The sequence below is a fragment of the Pseudomicrostroma glucosiphilum genome (assembly GCF_003144135.1).
Source record: "Pseudomicrostroma glucosiphilum strain MCA 4718 unplaced genomic scaffold BCV69scaffold_2, whole genome shotgun sequence".
NCBI lineage: Eukaryota > Fungi > Basidiomycota > Exobasidiomycetes > Microstromatales > Microstromataceae > Microstroma > Microstroma glucosiphilum.
The window spans coordinates 1,312,941-1,334,852 of record NW_020289914.1 but is presented as its reverse complement, the minus strand read 5'-3'; the positions used below and the strand labels follow the sequence as shown (position 1 = coordinate 1,334,852).

Genomic DNA, 21,912 nt, shown 5'->3' with positions numbered 1-21,912 from the left:
GTGCGAAGCAGCGCCACGACGATTAGATCGCAAACATCACCAACCACCATCACTGCCGACGGTAACGCTGCAATTGGCTTGCCGGACATCATCACCTGGATACCGTACACCTTGACATTCGGCTCCTTGCATCTCTTCCCCTCCAATCATGGCATCATCCTCACCAGAAGAACTCCTCAAGACCGCCGAGAAGCGAGCCGCCTCCACCGGGGGCTTCTTCTCCTTCGGCTCCAGCAGCTCCACCCGACTCGAAGAGGCAGCCGAGCTCTACAAGGCTGCTGCCAACAAGTTCCGTGCTGCCAACAGATTTGATGAAGCTGGCCATGCATTCATGAAGGCAGCTGAGACGGAGGTCAAGGCTGGAGAGGTAGACTATGCTGCGAATACCTTCTTTGAGGCTAGCAAGTCTTTCAAAATGACCAGGCCAGAGCGTGAGTGGATACGCCACCGATGGGGAGGCAAAGAGCTAGCCGACTGACTCAAGCTTCTCTCCTTCCACTCCTGCAGTGGCCGTCACTGCCCTCACCCGCTGTCGCCAGATCCTCATCGATCGAGGTCGCTTCAGACAAGCTGCCGATCGGGAAAAAAGCATTGCTGAGCTGTACAAGAGTGAAGCCCATGACCCACAAAAGGCTCTCGCTAGCTATGAGCAGGCGGCCGAGTGGTATATCCAGGAGGGAGCAGCAGCGTGAGTTCTAGAAAATGAGATTTCGTCGAACTCAGTCGGATGGAGCCTTTAATTAAGTACTGCTTCTTGTTTGCCAATCTCACAGCACTGCATCAGGCTGCTACAGGGAAGCAGCTCAGCTCGCGACGGACGTTGCAGACTACAAGAGGGCCATTGAACGGTGGGAGCAAGTGGCTCAGATGAGCTTGGATAGCAATCTGACACGATACAGCGTCAAGGACTACTATCTCAATGCCGGCATGTGTTATCTGGCCATCCCAGTGAGTTGCCCCCAAATGGCGCAGGCGGCCCGACTTACCAGCTAGCTGACTCCGTATCGTTGTCTGCTCTCCAACAGGACTACGTCGCCTGCGGCAACGCCATGGGCTTCTACGCCACCTCCGACCCCTCCTTCCCTACTACAATGGAAGGTCGCTTCCTTCACTCCCTCCTTGAGGCCTGCGAAGCTGGAGACGTCAATGGACTGGATGAGCGCGTCCAGGACTACGACAGGACAAAGAAGATAGTGGGATGGCAAGCGTCTCTGCTGAGGAATGTCAGGAAGGGAGTCATGGAGGAGCCGGATTTGAGTTGAGAAACAAGCGAGCCACGAATGAGCCAAGATGACGAGGAAGAAACTGTTTACGATAGCTTCAGGTCGCTGCTAGATTACACTTCCTCTTGATGCTATGCGAGGGTTGACTGTGTGTAGTACTGTGACGGGCACTTCGGGCAGGCATCATATCGATACTCACGAGTCGAGACAAGACTGAAATGCAGGATGCACGTAGGACGCTGGTATCAGATTACAGATTGGGATCGCACAAGGAAAGAGCTTCGCGCAAGACTTCCACTATGGTCGCTCCACTACGAGGTAGGCTGGAATGTTTTTGATATCGCCTCCATCGTCGTCGAACTCAAGCTGGTAGTTCGCATTGAGCAGCTCGGCGTGCCGCTTCTCTCTCTGCGCCGGGAGCCGTAATAGAAGGAGAGAAAAAGGAAGGTCAGTATCGGAATCTTGGCAGGCGGACGCCTTTTACCCCGCTCCGTACGCACCTGCTTCTTCGACAGCGAGTCCATTTTCGGCCCGCCGCCCTTGACGATTGCCCGATAGAAGCAGCTCGTGTCGGGGTACAGGGCCATGACTTGGGCTCCTGGCGGGTAGTCCTTCTCAGGTAACGTTCCCGGCGGTTCTGGCAGAGGCACGATGGCTTTGAGTGTAGTGTTGAACGTGGGCGTCGATGGGTCCTCTACGTCCTGCACCACATAACGGTTGCGGTCGTTATTGATGCATTCGGTGATGACCGCCATGATCCACGTCTCGCCCTCTTCGTCGCCCGTAATCGTCTGCCCACTACCACCACTGCCGCTGCCGCCAAAGGAGCTCTGGTTTGCAGAAGGAGTGACTGTGCCGCTCTTGTTCTTGCTCGGCTGGCGAAAGGCAACGCGACGACCTTTGGCCAGTGGGAGCTGGTGAGCGAGAGCTTCTCTTCTTGCTCTCGCTGGGTCCATCTTCTCAAAGGAGTTGCTAGCAGTTGCTGCCTCTTTGTCCCTCGATGAAGTGGTGTTTCTGCGCGCCGTGGGAGGCTTTTCGAGCTTTACGGCGGCAGCAGACGTATTTGTGCTGCTGTTGTTGCGCTTGGCAATTGGTCTTGTCGCCGTCGTGGCAGACACCGGCTCGGGTGTGAGCGTACGCTCCTTGGCGTCAGCGGCATTGCCGCGGTTCGTGGGCGAGCTGGCTCGCGGGGCGGGCGAAGGCGTGGGCCCCGGCGAGCTGCCCACTCTCCGCCTTTTCCTCTTCGTGAGGTCTGTTAGTGTGGATGAAGGCGGAGTGAATGAGTATGCTGGCCTGCTCGAGGTCAAAGACTAGCACTAGCACTGTCTCACCATTACTGCTTTCGTCCGAGGTTGCTGTACGAAGCGCTGCTAAGATGCCAAGGCTTTCGAGAGCCTTGTCAGCCGCTCTATCCGCGAAGAAAGCGAGGTGAATGGATGGGGCGTCAGTGTGCCTTCATGACTGCCAGCAGACTCTCTCTCGGTCAGGTCTACCCACTGCTGCTCCTCCACTGTCTTGGCCAGGAGGGTAGCGAGAGCACTCTTCAGGGCCTGCCGCTTGGCTTCAATGTGCTCATCTGCGATGCTCTCGAGCTCCACTTTGGTCTCCTCGATGTCGTCCTCCAGGGACTTGGCCTGTATGCGCGCCTTCTCGAGTATGCGCAGCTGGGAGCGGACTTGATGCCATAGCTGAATCTCTGTGGGTCAGTATGGACGTGTAGCAAGACACGGTCAGCGGTCGTTGGTGAACACAGTGAAAGATCGCGTGAACTTAGCATACCTTCTGAGCCACCTGCACCGCCCTGACTGGGCCTCTCTTTTCTGCCTCCCCTCGAGCTCATCAGGATCGGTAAGAGTGGAATGTCGAGGAGTCTTGTGTATAGAATGGCCTCAGAAGGGCCACACACGGAAAGGAACGCGGGGTGAACCTCCGTGCCATGCGACAGATTGACTTCCACCTCTCGGCCGAGCGGCGGACGTCGGCTGCTCGACTCGACTCCACGCGGCGGCGCCCTTTCCGAAGGACGAACGAGAAATGGAAATGCTCCGCTCCGGTTGCACCAGTACCGCCCTTGCAATACAAGCTGAGCAACGGCAGGAGCTTGATACGCCCACATCGCCCCCTTTCATGGTGACAGATCTGCCGCTGAGAGCCTCGACTACCAGCAATGGCAGTCACAGCGGTCCCTTCTCTGGACCCGGCGGATCCACTGACCGCATCCTCTTCCTGAAGGTGAGCAGCAGCCAGCCAGGCCACCCTGCTAAGGCATAGCGCCCCCGTACTGAGCGCCTTTCGCCTTTCATCCACTACAGATCAAGCCAGTATGCGTGAGTATCCTCACTCTCAGTCGGCCCGGAACGCACACTTCGCCAGAGCTCCCGAATCATTTGGCTACCCTGAGGTCGTATCTTGCCCAGGCGTCCAAGGTAGCTCCCCTGCCGTCTCCTCTTGACGGCTGCGCAATCACGCCTGATTCGAACCAGGCAGTGATAGGGCGGTCAGTCTTGCACTATGCATTCTTTCCTATTTCTCAACTCTTCCAGGCGAGCCCCAGAGGACCCTCTGAATTGCCTGACAGGACAAGACAGGAGGCTTTTGCATGCCTTCACCTCCTCGTGGGCCACTGGTGGAAGCAGTGGTTGGCCATTGGCGAGGTCAGTGGCAAGTCTGCTGACCCCAGTGGAAAGTCGGAAGAGGATGGACAGACCTGGCGGCAGCTTCTGATTCTGGCAGCCATCGCTCTCACCGGGCCACCGCCAGCCAAGCCTTCTCCGGGACAAGCCGCCCAAAAGGAGCGGGCTCCTACGGCAGCCAATAGCCCCGAAACTTCTCTAGAGATCGTGAGACTATTACACGCTCTACTCTGCCCACGCAAAGTCAACATGGCAGCTGTCCGACCGATTCAGCCTTCATCAGCCGCAAAGGAATGGGAGTGGGACGGCGAGTCGGATCTGCCCTCCCTGGACGATGCAGACCGGTTTGACTTTGAGCAGCCCAAGCGCGAGAAGCCCACACTTGCTACTTCTGCTGCGTCTGACGAGAATTCAACTCGTGTCATCTATCCGACTGTCGGACATCTCAAATTGGCGGAAAGCCCCGGGTTCAAGTCACCCCTCCTCCATGCTCTCACTGCCGCTCTGGATCTGGCCGTCAGCGCTGTACCCGATTCATCAACTCTCGAGCTGCGTTCGACTGCCACAGAAGTCGCGCGAGTCATTGCAACCACTTGGCTCCCCGCCACTACACCAGCTCCTCGGATAGGGGAGAAGCTGACACCCATTATGCCGGGCGTAGTCAGCAAGGTCGTCAGACTCCTGACGAGCACGCCTCAGGCCTCAACATCTAAGCGGAGCTCACCAAAGCACGTATCTGGCCCACTGGTTGCTAGAGGCATCATGCTTCTCAAGGAAGTGGTGGGTCCGGCGCTCAGCGATGGCAACACGGCTAAGCTACGAATGCAGGCAGCAAAGGAAAAGCCTTTTGCAGAGGTCCGAGCAGCAACAACGCTGGAAGAGGTCATGAACGCTGTAGATCTTCAAGACGCTCAGCTCCAGGATGATCCTCAAGCCGCATCGGCGGGTGGCACTAAAGCCACTGAAGCCTCTAGCGCCTACAATACTCTCAAGATGACAGTACAGAATTTCAGACTTGCTATGCTGTCTCTCGACGGTCGGGGTTCTAGTACCGCGCCAATTGTCGGTCAAAAGAAGGTCCCAATCTTCAGTGAAGAGGATGATAGCATCACTGCTCACGCTCATCCTCTCGCGCAACAAGCGGTCGTTGAGCTGGCAGCGACGCTGTTAAGAGATTGTCGAGAGGCTACACTTTGGTACGAGAAAGAAACATCGGACGGCACACAAAGCAGCGAGGATGAAGACGTCTCACTCAGCTCGCTGCTGTTGCGATGGCTTTTTGATCTTGCCTCTGAGTCTCGGTCATCGATGAAGACGACCTATTTGGCTCGCGAGCATTTACGGCAACTCTTCGATGATGCAGGTGCAGCCAAGACAGAGAGCTACGCCCTCTTAGCTGCGCAAGAGAGCATGCAATGCCTCAGAGAGCTGCCATCAGCGTTGGTCTCGCAGCGCGGAGCCAGAGCCGCCCACCTTTGCGAGCGAATGAGCAGCATTCTGCAGCTTGCTACCCAAGATGCAGAGCAAGGCAATTATAGCAGGCACACACTCCTGTCAAGCATCGCCGCTTCCCTTCAATCGCGCAAAGAGACGGAAAGATGGGGCGCAAAGCTGATTCAGAGTCTGCAAGTCGCAGTCAACTCTAATGCATTGACAGACGATCGCCCAGCATTGTCGCTACTCGATCTGCCCTCCTCACCTCTGCTCAGTCTGAGTATAGAGGAAGGCAGAGCAGTAGCTGGCATGCTGCGCCAGTGGGGTCGGGTCTGCGCAATGCTGATATTGGCACAAGCGCAAGAGACATATAAAGACAGCAATGAACCCGCCAAGAGTGAATTCAGGAAGAGAGCGCGAGAGAAAAAGGCTGCGACTGATCTGATTGCGTACTTCATGGAGCACGCAAGGCAGTACAGACGTCTGTTCGCCGCTCAACGGCCACGTCAAGGTGGCGAGACTGCATTGGAGGCGCTGTCGCAAACCTCTTCTGCTTTACTTGTGGTCAGAGAAATGACAAGGGGCCTGGCGACCGTCCTCGAAGATTCGAAGCTCAGTCTTAAAGCAGGCAGAGCAGGCAAGAGAAGCAGAAAGGAAGCTCATCGCTTTGCGGAGGATCTTGTGCAGGATGTAATGGAATGCTGGCAGGAGGAGTCGCAAGCACTCATGGAAGTAGTCTCGTTACAGCCTGCCGGCGGCCAGGCAGAGAAGACTCAAGAAGCGCGACAAGAATTACTGAAGGCGGGTGAGACAGGGGAAGAAGCCGTTGCTGAGCAGATGAGAGGCCTCCCGGCCATGGCGCATCAAGAAGACCTACCTTCCAGACCTACCAACTTTGGTCCTGCTCTGAACTTGTCTTTTGTCTCAGCTGCGACTCTCAGCGACAATGCGAGCGCCGCTGTCTCGGCTACAAGAGCCTCGACGCCCGAAGCTCGCCAGATATTGATCGCGAAGCATATCGAGGTTCAAAGGTCTATGCAGCTAGAGATGCTAGCGCTAGCCGCTTTGCTCTTGGGGCCTTCCTACCAGCGTCACCTATTACCCACTCTCTATCCGATGATCTCCGCACTCACTCATCCCTCACAAGTCATCTCACGAGCAGCTAGCAGATCACTCGAGGCGATCTCCTTTGCGACTGGGTACGCAGACTTGCTAAGCTGCGTAAGGGAGAACGTCGACTACGTCCTCGGGGAAGCTTCTTGGCGTCTCGTGTCCGGTTTGGGCAAGGAGCTGGAGGCAATGACGATCCAAAGAGACCGAGCGCAGAGACACATCGCTGCAGGAGAGCAGTCGACGCTGTCGGTTGTCTCCGCATCTTCTTTGCAGCCGGCACCGCTCCTGTCGGCAAGGACACCTCCGCTTGTACTGACGGAGGTCATGCGCTTGCTTGGACCGTCTTCGCTACACCTGATTGAGGACTCGATCGATGAGGTCCTCGATGCTCTGGACCGCTTTCATGGATACGATGACGTCTGTGATGCTCTGCTCGGAGTCCTAGATCGTCTGCTTGAGGTCATGAGTGGCGAGACAACTGAGGCCTCAATACCGTCTACTCTGGCTCCTGAGCTGAATGCAAGCACTAGGAAGGGTCTCAAAAAAGCCGCTGACAGCTCGTTAGACGACCTGACAGAGTGGCTGGTGAAGCGAAGGAAGAAGGAGCACCTACAGCCGCCCCTTGATCTGCCCTCTGCTTTCGACGCTGTCGAATCAGAGGTGCCATCCAAGCACAATGATGCAACCTCGACAGCAGTCGCTCCTCCGACGTCCTCTTCACGCTCGCAGAAGCTCCTGGTGGCCATCCTGTCCAAGTCTATGCCGTTCCTGTCCCATTCCTCGCCCGTTGTCCGAGCGAGGGTATTGAGACTGCTCGGCGCAGGGACGCAACTACTTGCTCCGGTAGAAGGACCGACAGCGGGGTCAGGGGGCAACAAGAAGTGGACGCGCAAGGAGGACGAACTTCTGCCTCTGATCAATCGAGCTTGGCCGCTCATTGTCGCTCGTTTGGGGTGGGACCTCACACGCCCTCTTCCCTCGTCACGCAAAGGCAAAGGCAGACAGACGGCGACGGAGCATGAAACCTTCGTGCATCTGGAGGCTTTGAACCTGCTGGAGACATTCGCGATCCATATACCCGAGTTCATGAGCGACCGGATCACGAAGGACGCTTGGCCGAGAATTCGTCTCCTCCTTGAAGCGGAAGAGGAGGCCGAGGAAGGCGGGGGCACTGCTGCGAGGGGAGGTGCAGCAGGACCCAAGACCACAAGGCTCCTGAAGAGCGGCGAGAAAGTGCATATGGCTGCAGTCGAGCAACAGCGGGGTGTGGTCCGCGCGACCGAAACCCACAAGCGGTTCGATCCATCCACGCCGCTGTATAAGCTGCTCCTTACCTCACTGCGAGCCTTGGCTCCGCTGATACTGTCGCAAGGGCCACGCTTCCCAGACGAGATCCTGTGGCAGCTGGTGACTTTTCCTCTATACCTAGCAAGCTTGGATGCCCGACAGCACGACGAGCTCAGGAGCGCTGCAGTGACCGTCGGCAGGGCGTCAAAGGGGTGTGATGGAGCTGGCACGATCTGGGCAGTGACGCGCAGCATGCGGACTCCGGCCAAGGAGGGCAAGTGGGACTTCTTCCCTAGGGGTGTGGATATCACATTGGCGTCGGCTGAGATGGTAGCTTCGTAGCGAAGGTGTTGGCGGTCTATGTGCACTATGATGCGGAACTTGTCCGGCACGAATCAGAAGTTGCTTTTTCCGTTGTACCGGATCTCACTTTTCGGAAGTGGTGTGACAGGCGCAGGGCGGAAGGGCGGCTCTGGGCGCCAGGCGTCGTGGCGTGGGGCGTCAGGCGGCGTGACGTTTTGAGTTGTGTGGACGCGCAGCCAAGCAGAGACAGACAGACGCCCTGGCCTGCCCGCCCGCCCGCCCGGCACTGAGCACCCGCTCCGTCCAGGGTCAGGCAGGCAGGGCACGCGCCCCCCTCGACTCGCTGCTTGCTCCCTCACTTCTCCACCATCCTCCCTCGCATCGCATCGCATCGCCCGCAAGCCAGCCCCTTCCATCCTCTACCGCCTCGGATCGCCCTCACCCAGGCAGGCAACCGTCAGACCATACCTAATTCTTCCCCTGCGGCCCCGTCAGCATATCGTATCCTTTTCGGCGGCGACGTCCCATCTTACTATCTCTACCGCATATCCTCTGGCGATCCTCGCGCCGTCACCTCTGCATCACGCACTCGCCTCTTAAGCTTCGCAATCGCAACATCTGGCGCGGCGCTCGCGAAGCAGCTCGTACGTCCCTTTTCCGGCTTGCTTGACTTCGACCAGCCTACACGCATATACCGCTTCACCTCGTTTCAGAGCATACGTCGAAGTGAGCGAACAAGCCCGCGCATCAGCCTTTCCCTTTGGTCGCATCCTTGGTCACGCTCTCCGAAAGTCAAACGACCGGGGAGAGAGGCGCACGACACCTTGCCGGGCTATCAAAGCCCTTCATCCCCTCTGTGCCCCGCGGCCATATCCAGTGCGATGTCAGCTTCTGCATCCACAGCTGCCGCACCACCCTCTTCCTCGAGCGATGATGCACGTCCGCCCAAAGTCGACGTGTCGGGCCTTTCACCCTTGGAGTACCCACAGTACACCAGCTGGCTGACCAAGATAGCAAAGAGCCCCAGCGGCGTCGAGGGACTGTTGGATGAGCAGGACGCGCTGGCATGGTTGAGAAAAGAGTGCGCCGTAGGGAGGGTGGACGAAGTAAAGGTGAGTTGCAGTCCAATGTACATTGGCGGATAGAAAGAGTCGTTGTAGTCGCGGCGCAGGGCGTCCCATGTGCTGACCCAAATGCAACGTCACGCAGATGCTGTCTCTCTTCGAGAGGTATCCACTAGGCCTTGAACCTGGGCACTTCTTTGCTCTTCTGCGCATTACCGCTTGGATCCAACAAGGCAGAAGTCCAGCCCGGTCGCTGATCTTCACCCAGACAGCGCCTCCAGCCACAGGACTGCCTGCAGGTACCACTTTCCCTCTAGCGAACACAGCCGATACAGCAGCTGCAGACACACCCCGACGGCCGCATGAGCTACGGAAGTCCATTGGCTCTTCGAAAGACCTTCTGAGCCCATCGAACAACAAGGTTGGCAGTGGTTCGGGTAGTCGTACGCCTGCTGCTCTCACTTCTCAGCCACAGCAGCCATCCGTTTCGACTCCCAGTAGCAAGGTCCCCCCGCCGGCCCTATCAGCATTCGCCAGCCCCTCGTCCTCACAATTACCACTTCCTCTCGTACCCGCCGTGCCCAGTACTGCAGCAGGTACACCGAATGAACCTGTGCAGAGGGCAGTGTCATCGTCCATGCTGCCCCCTCCCGTCCCTCCAGAGGCATCGAAGCCTTCGCGGTCAGTGGGTCCTGTCAATCCATTCAAAGAGCGGCATCATCGCTCCACTTCATTAGCAACTCCTGGCAGTGCAGATCCTCTGGCAGGCTTTGACCCTGCACCAATCCTCGTCAAGCCGGTGAAGCCTAAAGTCGTTCGTCCGACGCCGATCGTTGCTACAGCAGGCCAACCGAACCCCGTCACATCTGCTGCAGATCCTTCCGTGCATGGCGCGCCAACACACGTTGGGGGCGCTTCGGGCTTGTCAGCTCGCAGCGTAAAGAGCATAGACGATGGAACCTTCCCTGCCCTGCCTCCGAGGCCTGCGGATACCGAGAAGCCTCCGCCGCCTCTACCGCCGCGTGCTCACATCTCGCCATTGATTCAGGCAGGTCTGCAGGCCAGCAAGCAAGTGCGGCAGCAGAAAGGCGCCCTTCCCCCGAAGACCTTCACCGTCTTGCAATCGTCTACGTCGCGGTCAAAGCCAGAGGCCAGGCTACTGACTGGAGAGAGTGCCCCGCCGAATGTGGTGGCGGAGCTACCGCCGCCCCCGACTCACCATGCGAAGCGGAAAGTCTCCCTGCATGAGACGAAGAGATCTGTGTCGGAGGCTACAAGTGGGCTGATCGGGCTGCGCAGGGCAGGCAGCGATGATGGCAACGAGGGACCACAGAGGGCTGCTAGCCACACTGCAACGGTCATCGCAGCGCCCAAGCCCTCTCGGCCGAGTCACTCGCGGCATCATCTGAAGGGACGAGGAAGTGAGAGCGCAAGCGGCGGGGACGGCTCTCTTCACCAAGCGAGCGTTGCGGCCCCGAAAGCACAGTATGCGGATGGTGGTGGGTTCTCACGGACGAAGCCGCCGACACTGCCATCTTGGCTGAGGGAGCAAGAGGAGCTACAACGGTCAGCTCTTGCTGAAGGCAGACCTCTCTCTCCGCCACCAGAGCATGGGCGGCATTCTCAACACCCGTCAGAGGAGCAACAGCGAAAGGACTTTATACTCAACTTTGAGCGGAGCAGACATGAGCCTACCGTTCTGGACGAGGAATTCGACGTCTTCCCTACTGAGCTCAGCGAGCAAGCTAGCCGAGCCGCAAGCATTGATCGTCCTCACAATCCCTTCCTGCATCGCTCCTCACAGGCAGAAGCCGAAAAGTTGAGACTACAGCCTCTGCTGAGACAACATCAGCACCACTTGGAGAGGGAGAGGCTGAAGGAAAGGCAGAGGGAGGCGGAGCGAGACGGCGAGCATGGCGGCAGCGCTCGCTCCCGCTCTCCCGAGTTGAACCGACCGCTTGGTAGATCGAAGACTCTTCATGGCAAGGGACCGCCGCCGCCACCTCCCTCGCACGGAGCCAACTCTCGAAAGCGCCTCGAGTCCTTCCCTGCGACGTTCAATTCGGGTACTTATGCTGGCTTTGGCCGGACAAGTCAGGGTGGACTGCGTCTCATGCCCCCCTCTGCGAAGGCAGATGTAGGTCTCCGCGCTGGGGAGGAGACAAGACGTCCAGCTCTGCATCGCGGCTCGAGTGCACTGAGCATCTCAGACAGGAGCTCTGGAGCTGCGGCTGCCAGTCACAGAGGAGATGAGGACAGCGGCGAGACGAGCCTCAACTCGACCAACCCCACGAGTGTGCAAGAGCTAGCTCAGAGCGTGGAGCGGAGAGTGTCTAATTCGAGCAACACCAAGTCACGTGCAGGGCCTAATGGCGGCAGCTTCTCTCTCAAGGAGAAGGTTTCCGATTTCCTCAAGCTGCAGGATGGCCCGCCCAATGGCTCTCGTCCGATTGATGAGCTGAAGAGGGACGCGATCAGGCTAGCGGAGAGGAAAGGCTGGATCAATCGCCGTGGCGAGGAGAGTCTGTTGCGCGAGGACCCCGAAGAGGAGGAAGGGCGAGGTGGCGAGAGTCAGGACAGTATCCGGCTCCACCAGTCTAAGGGCAGCAATGGTCCCTGGCGTGAGGATGGTGAGGACGAAGACGAGGCCGAGCGCTGGGACGATGCGCCCATGCCCGACGATACCTACCATGCAGATCACGATGGAGGCAATGCTGCTCATAGCACTGCAGTGACGGACACTTCCGATACGCCTACTCCGACACCCGGTCAAGGCTCGCCCGAACGGTCTAGGATCACTCCACCTCCGCCTCCCCGCCGTTCTGCCTCGACAGGCATGCCACCCAGCACGACCGCGCCCATTGCTCGTCGGCCCAGCGGCTATGTAGCTCGCAGAGCCTCGCAGATGGAGGCGAGGGTCTCCTCGAGTGCGAGCCCGGGCCTGTCGCGGAGTGGGAGCGGTAGCGCCTCCGCCGGAGCGCATCGAGTCAACCTAGGTCGAGCCGCGAGCTTCTCGGTGCGCAGTGCCGGTGGTCATAGAAACACTAGCGATCAAGGAAACAGCGGGATCAGTAGTGACCATGATGCCGCGGCTGGAGACGTCAAGGTCAATAAGCGATCCAGCTGGTTCGAAGGAGCTCCGGGCTCTGGTGGGGGAATCGATCAGAGGTGGAAGAATCGCTTCTTGCAGCAGCGGGCGGAGCGTGAGGAGCCTGAGGGGGACGAGCCGAACGAGGATGGCGACGGTAATGGCGAAGGTGATGCTGGGTGGAAGAGGCTGGATTGAGGACAAGATGGAAGGAGGAGAGAGACCGGCTGGCAGACCGGCCGGCTGGCCATTTGGTTGGCCTGGGACCCCCTTTTTTTTGTAACGCATACTCCCCTTCGTCTTCGTCTTCGTTCTCATCAATACTCAACTCGAAGAGAGACCTCAGACTTTCTCTTTCATCTGCTTTGCTCCACTTGCGTCTGCCTCTCTGCCGAGTATTTGTTTGTTTGTTTGTTCGACTGCCTGTCTGTCTCTTTGGCTTTTGTTTCAAAAGAGCAGAAGCAAGGCAAGTCTTGGAGCTGCAAGCGTCGTCCTCCACGGCGCGCTGAGCTGAGCTGAGCTCGGGCCTCCCGCGCCTATGCACAAGGCTGGACGTCGGAAGTCGAGTCGATCGATACCTTGTCCGCGCCTGCGTCCCCAATCGTGTCGCGCCTTGTTCACCTCGCTGATTTGCGCCCGCTTCATCACGCTCGGGCCGAAAGAGAGGAGCAACATGACCTCGTGGGGAGGATGTGAGGGGAGCAGAGGAACAGTGGAGAGGAAAGCGGTGTCGAGAGCTCATCCGTCTATCATTCCGGCCCTTGTTCCTTTTTGCCCAAGACGATGCGCGTCGGAACGGGCCCGCACACTTATGGAGCGGTAGGCTGGTTTGCAAAGAGATGAGGGAGGGATCGGTGCGCTGCTCTGAGCAGCTCATATAGAGAAGGACAAAATTCGAAGATAATTGCTACGTTGCACGCTCCTGGCTCGTGTCCCACACATCTTAAGCTTCGCCCTCGCCCTCTACTCTCCCCTTGTTCAGCCAGCTTCGCGATGACCAAGTCAAGCAAAGACCACATGGCTCCACCCAAGGCACGACAGCTCATAGATCCCGGCGCCGTAATCTTGTGCCTGACCGTGGCAGCGGCGACAAAAGCATCGTACCGGCGTGTGCCTCCCACGGCCATGGCCGTCGGTCTGACTTTAGCCATTGCGCCTCTGGTGCCTCTGGCGAATAGCTCACTACAGAGAGTTCCGAATCTAATGCAGCTCTCTCTCGTGCAACGAGGGAAGCGGACACTCGCTGCCTTCGCCCGCAAGCTGCCGCGGTACATCGCAAACGAGCTCGTGACAATGCTCCCCAATCTGGCACTCTGGCTCGTCTCCTCGGTGATCGCAGCCTCGGTACTTCCAGCTACACACTTCATGCTGGGCATCGTAGCTGTGAGCGGTCCTGCTCCCCTGAAGGGTGTGGCGCACCCTGTCAAACCAATATTCCACGGGTTCGGCAGCGTCTGGGCTCCTTTTGCCTGTCTCGCCGTGACGGCTCTAGGAGACTCGTGGAGGCTGCCGCTTCGTCGCAACTTCCAAGCTTGGTACCTTGCAAAGACACGCAAGGAGGTGAAGCACGTTCCTGTCACGCCTGCGCAGAAGGCGAAGTCGCTGGCTGAAGCCCGGCAAGCAGCGACCTTTAGCCTCATCACTCGTGCCGGATTATACTATGGCCTCAGGAACCTCGTAAGACTCGCCTGGGCACCGTCCCGCATCCTGCTCCGGAGAGCCTTGACTCTGCACCCCGCTATGCCCTTCAACCCGGATTACTGGCAGATGCTGGAATGCTTCCTGGCACTTCAGTATCAGCTAACAGCGCTGATGCAGTGCTTTTGGTACGCAATGAGTGTCTGTGCAAGAGTCGCTCTGCCGGCTTTGGAGGACCAGTGGGGGTTTATGGAAGCTCAATTGCTCAACCAGCGTCTGGCAATTTTGGTCGATAGTGATGTTGATGAGGAGCAGGTTCTGAGTGACTACCTCAAAGCTAGTGAAGTCGATGTTGCAGAACGTCCGAATGTGGCAGGTCCATCGAGGTCTGCTCCACAACCCGTCCCTGTCATCCCATCGGGGACTGAGGCTACTGCTTCCCCACAGCCAAGTCCACTCGTATGCCCCACATCAGTCCCCACTCAGTCAGCCTTAACAAGCAAGCCACATCTCCCAGCAAGCTCAGGTTTTGAGCTATCGCCCAGTCAGCGAGTGGCATTGGCGGCGCAGAGAGCTGCCAAGAAGGCTGCGGAAGACTCGAGGAGGATCATCAGCGAGATGAAGTGTCGTTCCAGCAACAGTCAGCCCGCCAAAAGCTCTCGCGTGAGAACTAGCGACCTGGCGACAACCAGCACCGGCTCGGAGATTGCTCTTGGCAAGGGTCTTGACCGCTCTCCTTTGCCCAAGCATAAGGACCCCAAAGGCAAGACGCGCGAGATGCAGCCCCAAGAGGCCGCTGAGTGCAAATACGACCAGTCTGACAGCCGCGGGCTTGGAAGCTTCGGTGGAGAGGGAGGGACAGGGTCTTATTGTGTCATCGAAGAGAGCACGCTCTGTCTGCCTGGACAGGCCATAGAGACAGCAGCCTCGGAACCAGAGCCCCAGACAGAAGTAGAGGTAAAGACAGAGGCTCGGGCAGAGGGGCAGCCTGAGACCACAGGCACTGCAGGCGAGTCTAGTCAAGAAGGCCTGACTCGTGTCTCCTCGTCGAGCAGTCTCCCCTCGTCGTCCTCCTCTGCGAGTGCTGCACCCGCCGACTCTACATCTTCGCCAACTCGCAGGGACAGGCATCTGCATCGCTCCTCGCCTTCTTCGGATACCTCTCAGTTCCGCAACATCGACAGCTTCATGGACCTCAACCTAGAGTACGCTACGCTGCGCGCTCGTCCTAGAGATAGCAACAGTGGAGTACAGCAACCTGCTGGGTCTACCTCGGCCTCCGTATCGTCTTCCGGCTCGGCAGCTGATGGTGGCGCCTCGGGGAGTTATGATCGGGAGAAGAGGAGGTACCTGCAGGGTGCGAGAGGGTCGCTTGCCCGTCCGTCTCAGTGGTGAAGGTCAGATGAGGGTAGAGGGGAGCAGAGAGCTGAGCACTACTATCTGCACTTCATCCCACACTCTTGCGAACAAATGGAATAATGTATATACAGCTCTGAGGTTCTGACCTTCACAACAGTCGTGATGAGCTTGTCATGGCGTAATATACATTCGAGGGGTTGCTTAAAGCAGGGCTCGAAAAGACACGTCGGGAGAGCCACCCGCTTCTTCCTGTCTCACTTAGAGCTTCGCCAGCCTCGTAGCTCCATCCAATCTCAGATTCATCCCATTCATCATGTCATTCTCGATGATGCTCACAGCCGCATGCGCAAACTCATCTGGCCTACCAAATCTAGCAGGGTATTCGGTGGTGGCGAGCGTCTTCTTGCGGGCGCGTTGGGGCATTTGCACGGACATGGGCGTCTCGAAGATGGAGGGACAGATGGAGCAGGTCCGGATGGAGTACCAGGCTAGATCTCTGAATGGACGTGGAGCATGGAACAGGTTCGGAGAAGAGTCAGCAATACAGGTGCAAGTGGGAGGAAATGCTATCGGGCGAACTCTCACCTGGCCATTGGTAATGTCATGCTGACAATGGCTCCTTTACTCGTGGCGTACGCTACTTGACCTGCCTGTCCTTCCAGTCCGGCCTGCGAAGCGACAGTCACAATGACTCCCCTGCAAGGCGTCTCCTCGGTCGGTGCTGGGATCGGCTTAGGCACATCCCTAACCAACCGAGCAGCAACCATTCTGCATGCATTGAAGTTTCCTGTGAGGTTGATCTTGATGACTTGCTCAAATACGTCGAGATTGTGTGGTGAGCCGTCCCTCTCCAACGTCTTGCCCACCATGCCGATTCCGGAAGCCACCACTGCTCCGCCGACCTCTACGTCCTTCCACTTTTCATCACACAGCGCAAAAGCCGCCTCTATGCTCTCGGTATCACAGATGTCCACCGCTGCATGCAAGGCTCTCTCTGTCGGTCCCATTCCAGAAGACATCTTTGTGGCTTCTTGATTGGTATTGAGGGAGGAGGCGACCGACTGAGCTAGGTCCTCGTTGAGGTCGAGAATAGCAACGTAGGCACCTTGGGAATGCAGGAGGCGGGCCGTGGCTTCACCCAGACCGGATGCTCCGCCGAAGATGAAGAAGAGCTTGTTGGCGACTTTCATGGCTGGTAGGGAATGGGTTGCGGAAAAAGAGGATGGGGACCGAACGAGACGAACGAATTGCTCGAGGAAGACAGTGAGAAGGAGGAGGCAGGGTGAGTATCGTATCCGGGTGGTGCGAGAGCCGGTCCGGCATCCATGCGGAAGGCCATGCGGGGGAGGCCATTCATTGCCGCGTGGCTTGCGAGGGCGGGTGAGCGAGTGACATGTGGGCAGACGCGCCTCGCCTCGTCTGGCGCGGCAGGTGTTGTTTTCCAGGCGCACGACGGACGGACGGACGAACGAATCAAGCATCGAAGCAATCATCCAGGCGAAACCAGTCCGAGACAGTCGACTTCGTAGCCATCACCGATATCATCATCGACTCACCTCGCACCACTCTGGATACGAATTTTTACATGTCGGAAGTCTGACACGGACATATTATACCCAACACGGCCGCGATCCGTCCACCACATCGTCATCAACCCCTCTTTCCCACCTTCCTTTGCCCCTTCATCGCTCACACATGGCTCCAAGATCCGCTAGCGGAGGACGGGGCGCCGCGGCCAGTACGGCCGTCGCCTCCTCGTCCAATTCACAAGCATCGACCTCAAAGTCGACCATCAATCCACTCATGGAGCTGAATCTCCTACAGCACATCAATGGCATCAGACAAGTACCCAATTTCGTCGCATTTGACATCTTCGCGCAGTCGACGGGGGCAGACTGGATGGAGGGAATGCTAGCCCAAGCCAAGGACATCCGGAGACAGTGGTCGTGAGTTGAGCCCGAGACAACATGAGAGGTAGTGAAAGGTGGCTGACCTCTCCAGACTGTGTTTTCCCTCACCAGTACCGAATACATTGCTAGCAGCCGCGATCAGCGAGGCGCTCAAGCCGCCAGGATCGCTGGTGAGATGCTCAAAACACCCTCACGAAAGCGAGCCGCCAATGTACGCGCTCAGGGTCGGGCAGTGTCGCGCAAGCTGCCGAAAGAAATTGCCTCTGATCCATTCAATGATGCTGAAAACAAGGAAAATGCTTCTGTCCAACACGTCAAGGCCTCCGCCCCGGCTGAGCCAGTGGCCGATGCCTCGAGCCATAGCGTAGGCGCGGCCAGAGGTACGCGTAGTCGTGCCGACAAGGCGCAGATCGCAAAGCTGCCCAATCCCTTCCAGACTAAACTACTGCAGGCGAAGGCAAAGGCAGAACAGTCGCGTGAAGCTGTCGAAACAACTCCTCCTGCCTTGCCCGAATCGAAAGCAGCCCATGAAGTCGAATTGGCTGCTGCTAAGATCGAAGCTGAACCCGCCCCACAAGTCAAGAGCAAGGAGAAAGCGAAAGCGCCTCCTAAGTTGACGAAGAAGCAGCTGGCGGAGCAGAAGAAGAAGGAAGTCGCTGCTGCCTCGAAGACGAGCGCAAGTGAAAAGGAGTCTGACCAAAGCCCTCCTGCGACACAACCAAAGGGCAGAGGCAAGGCGAAAGCGAAGGCAAAGGTGGTAGAGGCGGAGGTCGTGCCCGAGCCTGCAGCGACAGCGGAAGCTGCACCGCTTCCGTCATCACCACCTTCTCCCATTGTAGCGGACGAGAGTATGCAGGTGGACATGACCTTTGCCGAGGGCCCAATGACCGAGCAGCCTCGAGCCTCGACTCCTACCGGGAAGAAGAACACTGGCAAGCTGCTAGACAGGATGCTGGCAGAGGAAGGCATTGCACCGATTCAAGATGACGAGCAGGATTCCGATGAGAGCTACTCTTCGGCGGAAGAGAACAAGGACGCGCCTCCCGCAGAGAGTGTCACAAAGACAATAGAGATGACCCAGTCGACAAGAGACGGAAGCTCAGGTTCTTTGCTGTCATCGTCCAATAGCGGCAGCAGCGTAGGTGCTACTACAACTGCACCCACGCCTGCCCCTCCTCCTAAGCAAAAGAGAACGCTAGCATCTTTTGGCGGCTCCAAAAAGTCACTCGGCTACGGACTACAGTCTCATAATTCGAGCACCCCAGCAAATGCTGGCTTCAAGAGTAGCTTCCTGAACAAGAGTCTGCGCAAAGCCCAGACCACAGGATCATCGGGCAGCAACGGTGTCGAGGGTGAAGAGGAAGATAGCGACGAGGACGACTCGATGGTCGGCACCAAGGCGAATACTGAAGCCAATGCAGCTGCAATGCTTGGAGTCAAGGCGCCCTCGCAAAGAGAGGTTGCGAAACCACTTGCGGCAAAGCCATCAGTGAGCGCTGCCTTGCCAGAGCGTTCTGCCGGCTCGAAGCGCAAGAGTGAGGAGATGAACCAAGATGGAGATGAGGCGGGCCAGGCCGAAGCGGCAACGCGACCGCCCGCGCCGAAGCTTGCCCGCACCTTGTCAGACCGCAGCGAGAAGGACCTGACCCAGGCTTCCGGCTTTGCCAAGACCACAAACGCATCGGCCTCAAAGACTCAGCCAGCGAAGCTCCCTACGACTTCAAATCTTCTCCGTACAAAGCTCGAGTCTGCTCGCCTCCAGAAATCAACAAACACGAGCGTGGTAGGACTCGGAGCAAGGGGCCTCTCGAGCCCCATCCTTGGCCGAGCTGCTGCCCCATCATTTGCTGCTCCTGCGGAGGCAGCTGCCGTTTCCTCTCCTGCAACGAGCGCTGCTAAGCCTCCTCGCCCCAGTGGGCCAAGCGTTGCCTCACTTCGCGGACAGTGGGAAGCCAAGGCTCAGCCGACTCGCACATCGCCCAGGAAGTCAAATCCCCCAGAGAGCCAGAGCAACCCTCCCCCTGCTTCCACGACTCCGCTCAACTCTCCTGTCAAAGAAAATCGCAAAGCCGCGCCTGCTGCCTCTTCTGGAATGCCTGGCGTGACGGAGGAACAGACCCGAACGAAGGCGCTTGTCGATGAGGACAAGGCGGTCGAAGCTCAGCTTGGTATAGCATCCCCATCTTCAGCAGCCAAAGACGTACTTTCTTCTCCTAAGCTGTCACAGCTGGCAGCCGACGAGGATGACGATGAGACTTCGCTCCTGAAGGACGACGAGGGTGATGCCGACGATGAGTCAGACGACAAAGACGAGGACGGCAAGACGACCAAAGTCATGCGACCTTTGAGCGCTGCTGCTCAGACGACACATTCTCAGAGCCGTGCAACGAGCTCAGAGGGCAATTCAGCTCAGAATACAAAGAGCGCAATCTACTTCAGCGGCAACAACGACTCTGGAGATACGTACGGCGATGATGACGAATTCACGCTCGAGGAGCTGGAGGGCAAAAAGGCGCCAGGCGCGGCATCAGCAACCTCGTCTGCTGCCTCGACAGCAGTCATCAAGCCTGCTACTGGTACCACGGCGGCGCCCAATGCAGCCAAGGCAGGCGAAGGTGCTCCAGGAGCGTCGCAATGGGGTCACAAGCTCAAGTCCTTGTTCAATATCAACGGTGCCGCTCTACCTGGCGTGATCGGTGCCAGTGGTCCCACACCAGGCACTGGTTTCCAACCTAAGACGAGCCGTACTCTGTCTGGCTCTGTGTCAGCACAGAAAGACGTCACTATTTCCACAGCACCTCGAGAACCACATGCTGCTCCTGCACTGGGAGCCTCCACCCTTGGCGGAGGGGTAGGCAAGCCGGCAAGCGTCATACGCGCTGACCAACTTCGCCGCAAGGAAGCAGAGGAAGCGGAGCGCCGGCTAAAAGAGCAGGAAGAGAAGCGCAAACAGGCAATGGCGAATAGAGCCGCTGCGCAGAAGGCGAAGCTTGAAGAAGAGCGCGAGAAGGAGAGGAAGAAGCGGTCGAGGGAAGAAGAGGAGCGGGCTTCCAAGGCTTCCTCATCCCAGACTCAGCGACCAGGACAGCAGCAGCAAGGAGGAGGTAGCACTCTGGGTCAGCCTGCAAAGGCTCGTCTGATGGGCCAGTATGGGGCTGCCTCGACCAATGCTGGATCTGCCCCTAGCGCGAAGCTCAAGAGCTCGGTGGCTCCAACAAACGCGAATGGGGGCGTTCCTGGCGATGCTGACGGCAAGAAGCGCCGTCTGTCGAAGGAGAGGGACGAAGGGACTTTGCCAAGGCAACAGGCTGCCTCGACCCTCAACGGAGCTGCAAAGGGCGTATCGGGTAATTCGAGTATCCGACCAATCAGCAGCGTGTCCTCTTCTGTTGCTCAAAACGGTCAGCCTCGGCCATTGAAGCCAGCGATGAATGGCCCGACTCGCCCTCAACAGCAGACCGGACCCTCGCGTCCAGGAATGGCTCATCAAAACTCGAACTTCTCCCAGCAGAATCCCTTCCAACAGTCACAGAGACCTGGCGGCGCAGGCCCCTCGCAACAGCCTGCTCGACCAGCTGCATCTGCCCAGCAGCAGCAGCACCGAGTGCAGCCGGTCCCACCGTCGCCTTTGCCACAACAGCTGGATGATGACGACCTGTCGTTGCCGAGTATCGTCTCGGAGTACTCGGACTCCGAGGATGAAGCGACTCAGGCCCGTCGTGCACGAGCTGCAGTGTGGACCAAGGGTGATGCTCTGCAGCAGGCTCTAGCGGCGCAGCAAGCAGTGGACGCGGACCTAATTTTTGGTATTCCTCAGGGCACAGTTGATCTGGAGACGCTGATGCCCCCAGAGTCGGCTGCTGCTAGAGCTCGCATAGGCAGGCCCAGGAGCTCTAGTGCAAATTGGAGCGGAGCAGACGGTCTGAAGCAGTGGGAAATTGACTCGTACAATGAGAGGATGAACATCGGAGGGCCGGGCTATCGACTACCTGCTCGCTCCGGACCTGCAGCAGCATCAGCTGCAGGTGCTCCTGCCGCAAACGGTAGGCTGGGTCCCAATGGACAGGATGCTCGCCGGACCGTCTTGGCCCTTGGCGCTGCTGCTGCTGCTCGTCATCAGCAGCAACAACAGCAAGGGAGTCATCATCGCCCCTGATGCCCAGGTAAAGCGGTGTCTTCTGTCGCGGCTTTTCCGGTCCAGATTGGAGTCCAGCTTCGGAGATTGCATGTTGCTTCTGTCTGGGTTGAATGCTGAGGTTTCCAATCACTCCCCCACCCCTTCTTCATCTACCGTTGTGCGGAGTGGACATTTCCCCTGCTGTGCTTTAGTCTTCTGTGGTTTGCATGCCGAATCAGGTGCTACGCCCTTTGCCACATGTCCTCGCAATTCACACCTCCTGCATATATCTCCCACCATGTAACTCCCGACTCCGTCTTCGGCAATTACATGTGTACCCCTCGGTCCTTTTGGAGCTTACCTGTTCGCTGCGATGTGCCCATGTGGATCTGATCCTGAGGTCATCGCGAAGCTCGCTTGTGGAATTCCACGTGGAGGCATACTCAGCAGATGTCCACAGATAAAATGGCCGGCCGGGATTTGGGCGTTTTGTGGGTGGCGAATCTGAGCTGGGAGTGATCGGGGAGGAGGTGGGCGAGGTGGGCAGGGCAGAGGAGGACAGTGAGTAACAGCAGGCGTTCCTTGGTACTCTGTCCCTCGGCATCTAGACGAAGCTGCGTAGGGATGCCACGCGCATCCCACTCAGCCACTCCGACGTCGGGAAGCGCGAGCAGTGGCCCTGATCGCAGACGTCCCTCACTCCACCTTTGCTCCGCCTTACCCGCCACCTGCACCTCGCTTCC

At 58.1% G+C, this 21,912-nt stretch overlaps 8 protein-coding genes across 8 annotated transcripts; 6 read left to right on the top strand and 2 right to left on the bottom strand.

Annotated features, from left to right (window-relative positions):
- The first annotated feature begins 94 nt into the window (after positions 1–94).
- On the top strand, positions 95–1,629 carry BCV69DRAFT_310639 (putative SEC17-transport vesicle fusion protein). The gene is made up of 4 exons (XM_025494807.1): positions 95–431; positions 508–688; positions 774–948; positions 1,026–1,629. The coding sequence occupies exons 1-4, from the start codon at positions 149–151 to the stop codon at positions 1,260–1,262; spliced, it is 876 nt and encodes a 291-aa protein (XP_025350321.1). The 5' UTR covers positions 95–148; the 3' UTR covers positions 1,263–1,629.
- BCV69DRAFT_297109 (hypothetical protein) lies at positions 1,521–3,063 on the bottom strand (the record flags this gene model as incomplete). Its single annotated transcript, XM_025494081.1, has 5 exons — positions 1,521–1,631; positions 1,724–2,475; positions 2,555–2,631; positions 2,721–2,919; positions 3,003–3,063. The coding sequence occupies 5 exons, from the start codon at positions 3,061–3,063 to the stop codon at positions 1,521–1,523; spliced, it is 1,200 nt and encodes a 399-aa protein (XP_025350320.1).
- Positions 3,064–3,287: 224 nt separating this feature from the next.
- BCV69DRAFT_280772 (hypothetical protein) lies at positions 3,288–8,107 on the top strand. Its single transcript, XM_025491729.1, has 2 exons — positions 3,288–3,455; positions 3,536–8,107. Exons 1-2 carry the CDS (start codon positions 3,351–3,353, stop codon positions 8,030–8,032), a joined length of 4,602 nt encoding a protein of 1,533 aa, XP_025350319.1. The 5' UTR covers positions 3,288–3,350; the 3' UTR covers positions 8,033–8,107.
- Positions 8,108–8,874: 767 nt separating this feature from the next.
- On the top strand, positions 8,875–12,343 carry BCV69DRAFT_297107 (hypothetical protein; the record flags this gene model as incomplete). The annotated part of the gene is made up of 2 exons (XM_025494080.1): positions 8,875–9,105; positions 9,203–12,343. The coding sequence occupies 2 exons, from the start codon at positions 8,875–8,877 to the stop codon at positions 12,341–12,343; spliced, it is 3,372 nt and encodes a 1,123-aa protein (XP_025350318.1).
- Positions 12,344–12,548: 205 nt separating this feature from the next.
- BCV69DRAFT_110731 (hypothetical protein) lies at positions 12,549–13,053 on the top strand. The gene has a single exon (XM_025489078.1). The coding sequence runs from the start codon at positions 12,684–12,686 to the stop codon at positions 12,966–12,968; it is 285 nt and encodes a 94-aa protein (XP_025350317.1). The 5' UTR covers positions 12,549–12,683; the 3' UTR covers positions 12,969–13,053.
- On the top strand, positions 12,724–15,433 carry BCV69DRAFT_280770 (hypothetical protein). The gene has a single exon (XM_025491728.1). It carries the CDS (start codon positions 13,139–13,141, stop codon positions 15,176–15,178), a length of 2,040 nt encoding a protein of 679 aa, XP_025350316.1. The 5' UTR covers positions 12,724–13,138; the 3' UTR covers positions 15,179–15,433.
- On the bottom strand, positions 15,256–16,409 carry BCV69DRAFT_280768 (NAD(P)-binding protein). The gene is made up of 2 exons (XM_025491727.1): positions 15,728–16,409; positions 15,256–15,638 (listed from the first exon to the last, which is right to left on the bottom strand). Exons 1-2 carry the CDS (start codon positions 16,330–16,332, stop codon positions 15,401–15,403), a joined length of 843 nt encoding a protein of 280 aa, XP_025350315.1. The 5' UTR covers positions 16,333–16,409; the 3' UTR covers positions 15,256–15,400.
- Positions 16,410–16,628: 219 nt separating this feature from the next.
- BCV69DRAFT_280767 (hypothetical protein) lies at positions 16,629–21,513 on the top strand. The gene is made up of 2 exons (XM_025491726.1): positions 16,629–17,088; positions 17,164–21,513. The coding sequence occupies exons 1-2, from the start codon at positions 16,838–16,840 to the stop codon at positions 21,206–21,208; spliced, it is 4,296 nt and encodes a 1,431-aa protein (XP_025350314.1). The 5' UTR covers positions 16,629–16,837; the 3' UTR covers positions 21,209–21,513.
- Positions 21,514–21,912: the final 399 nt, after the last annotated feature.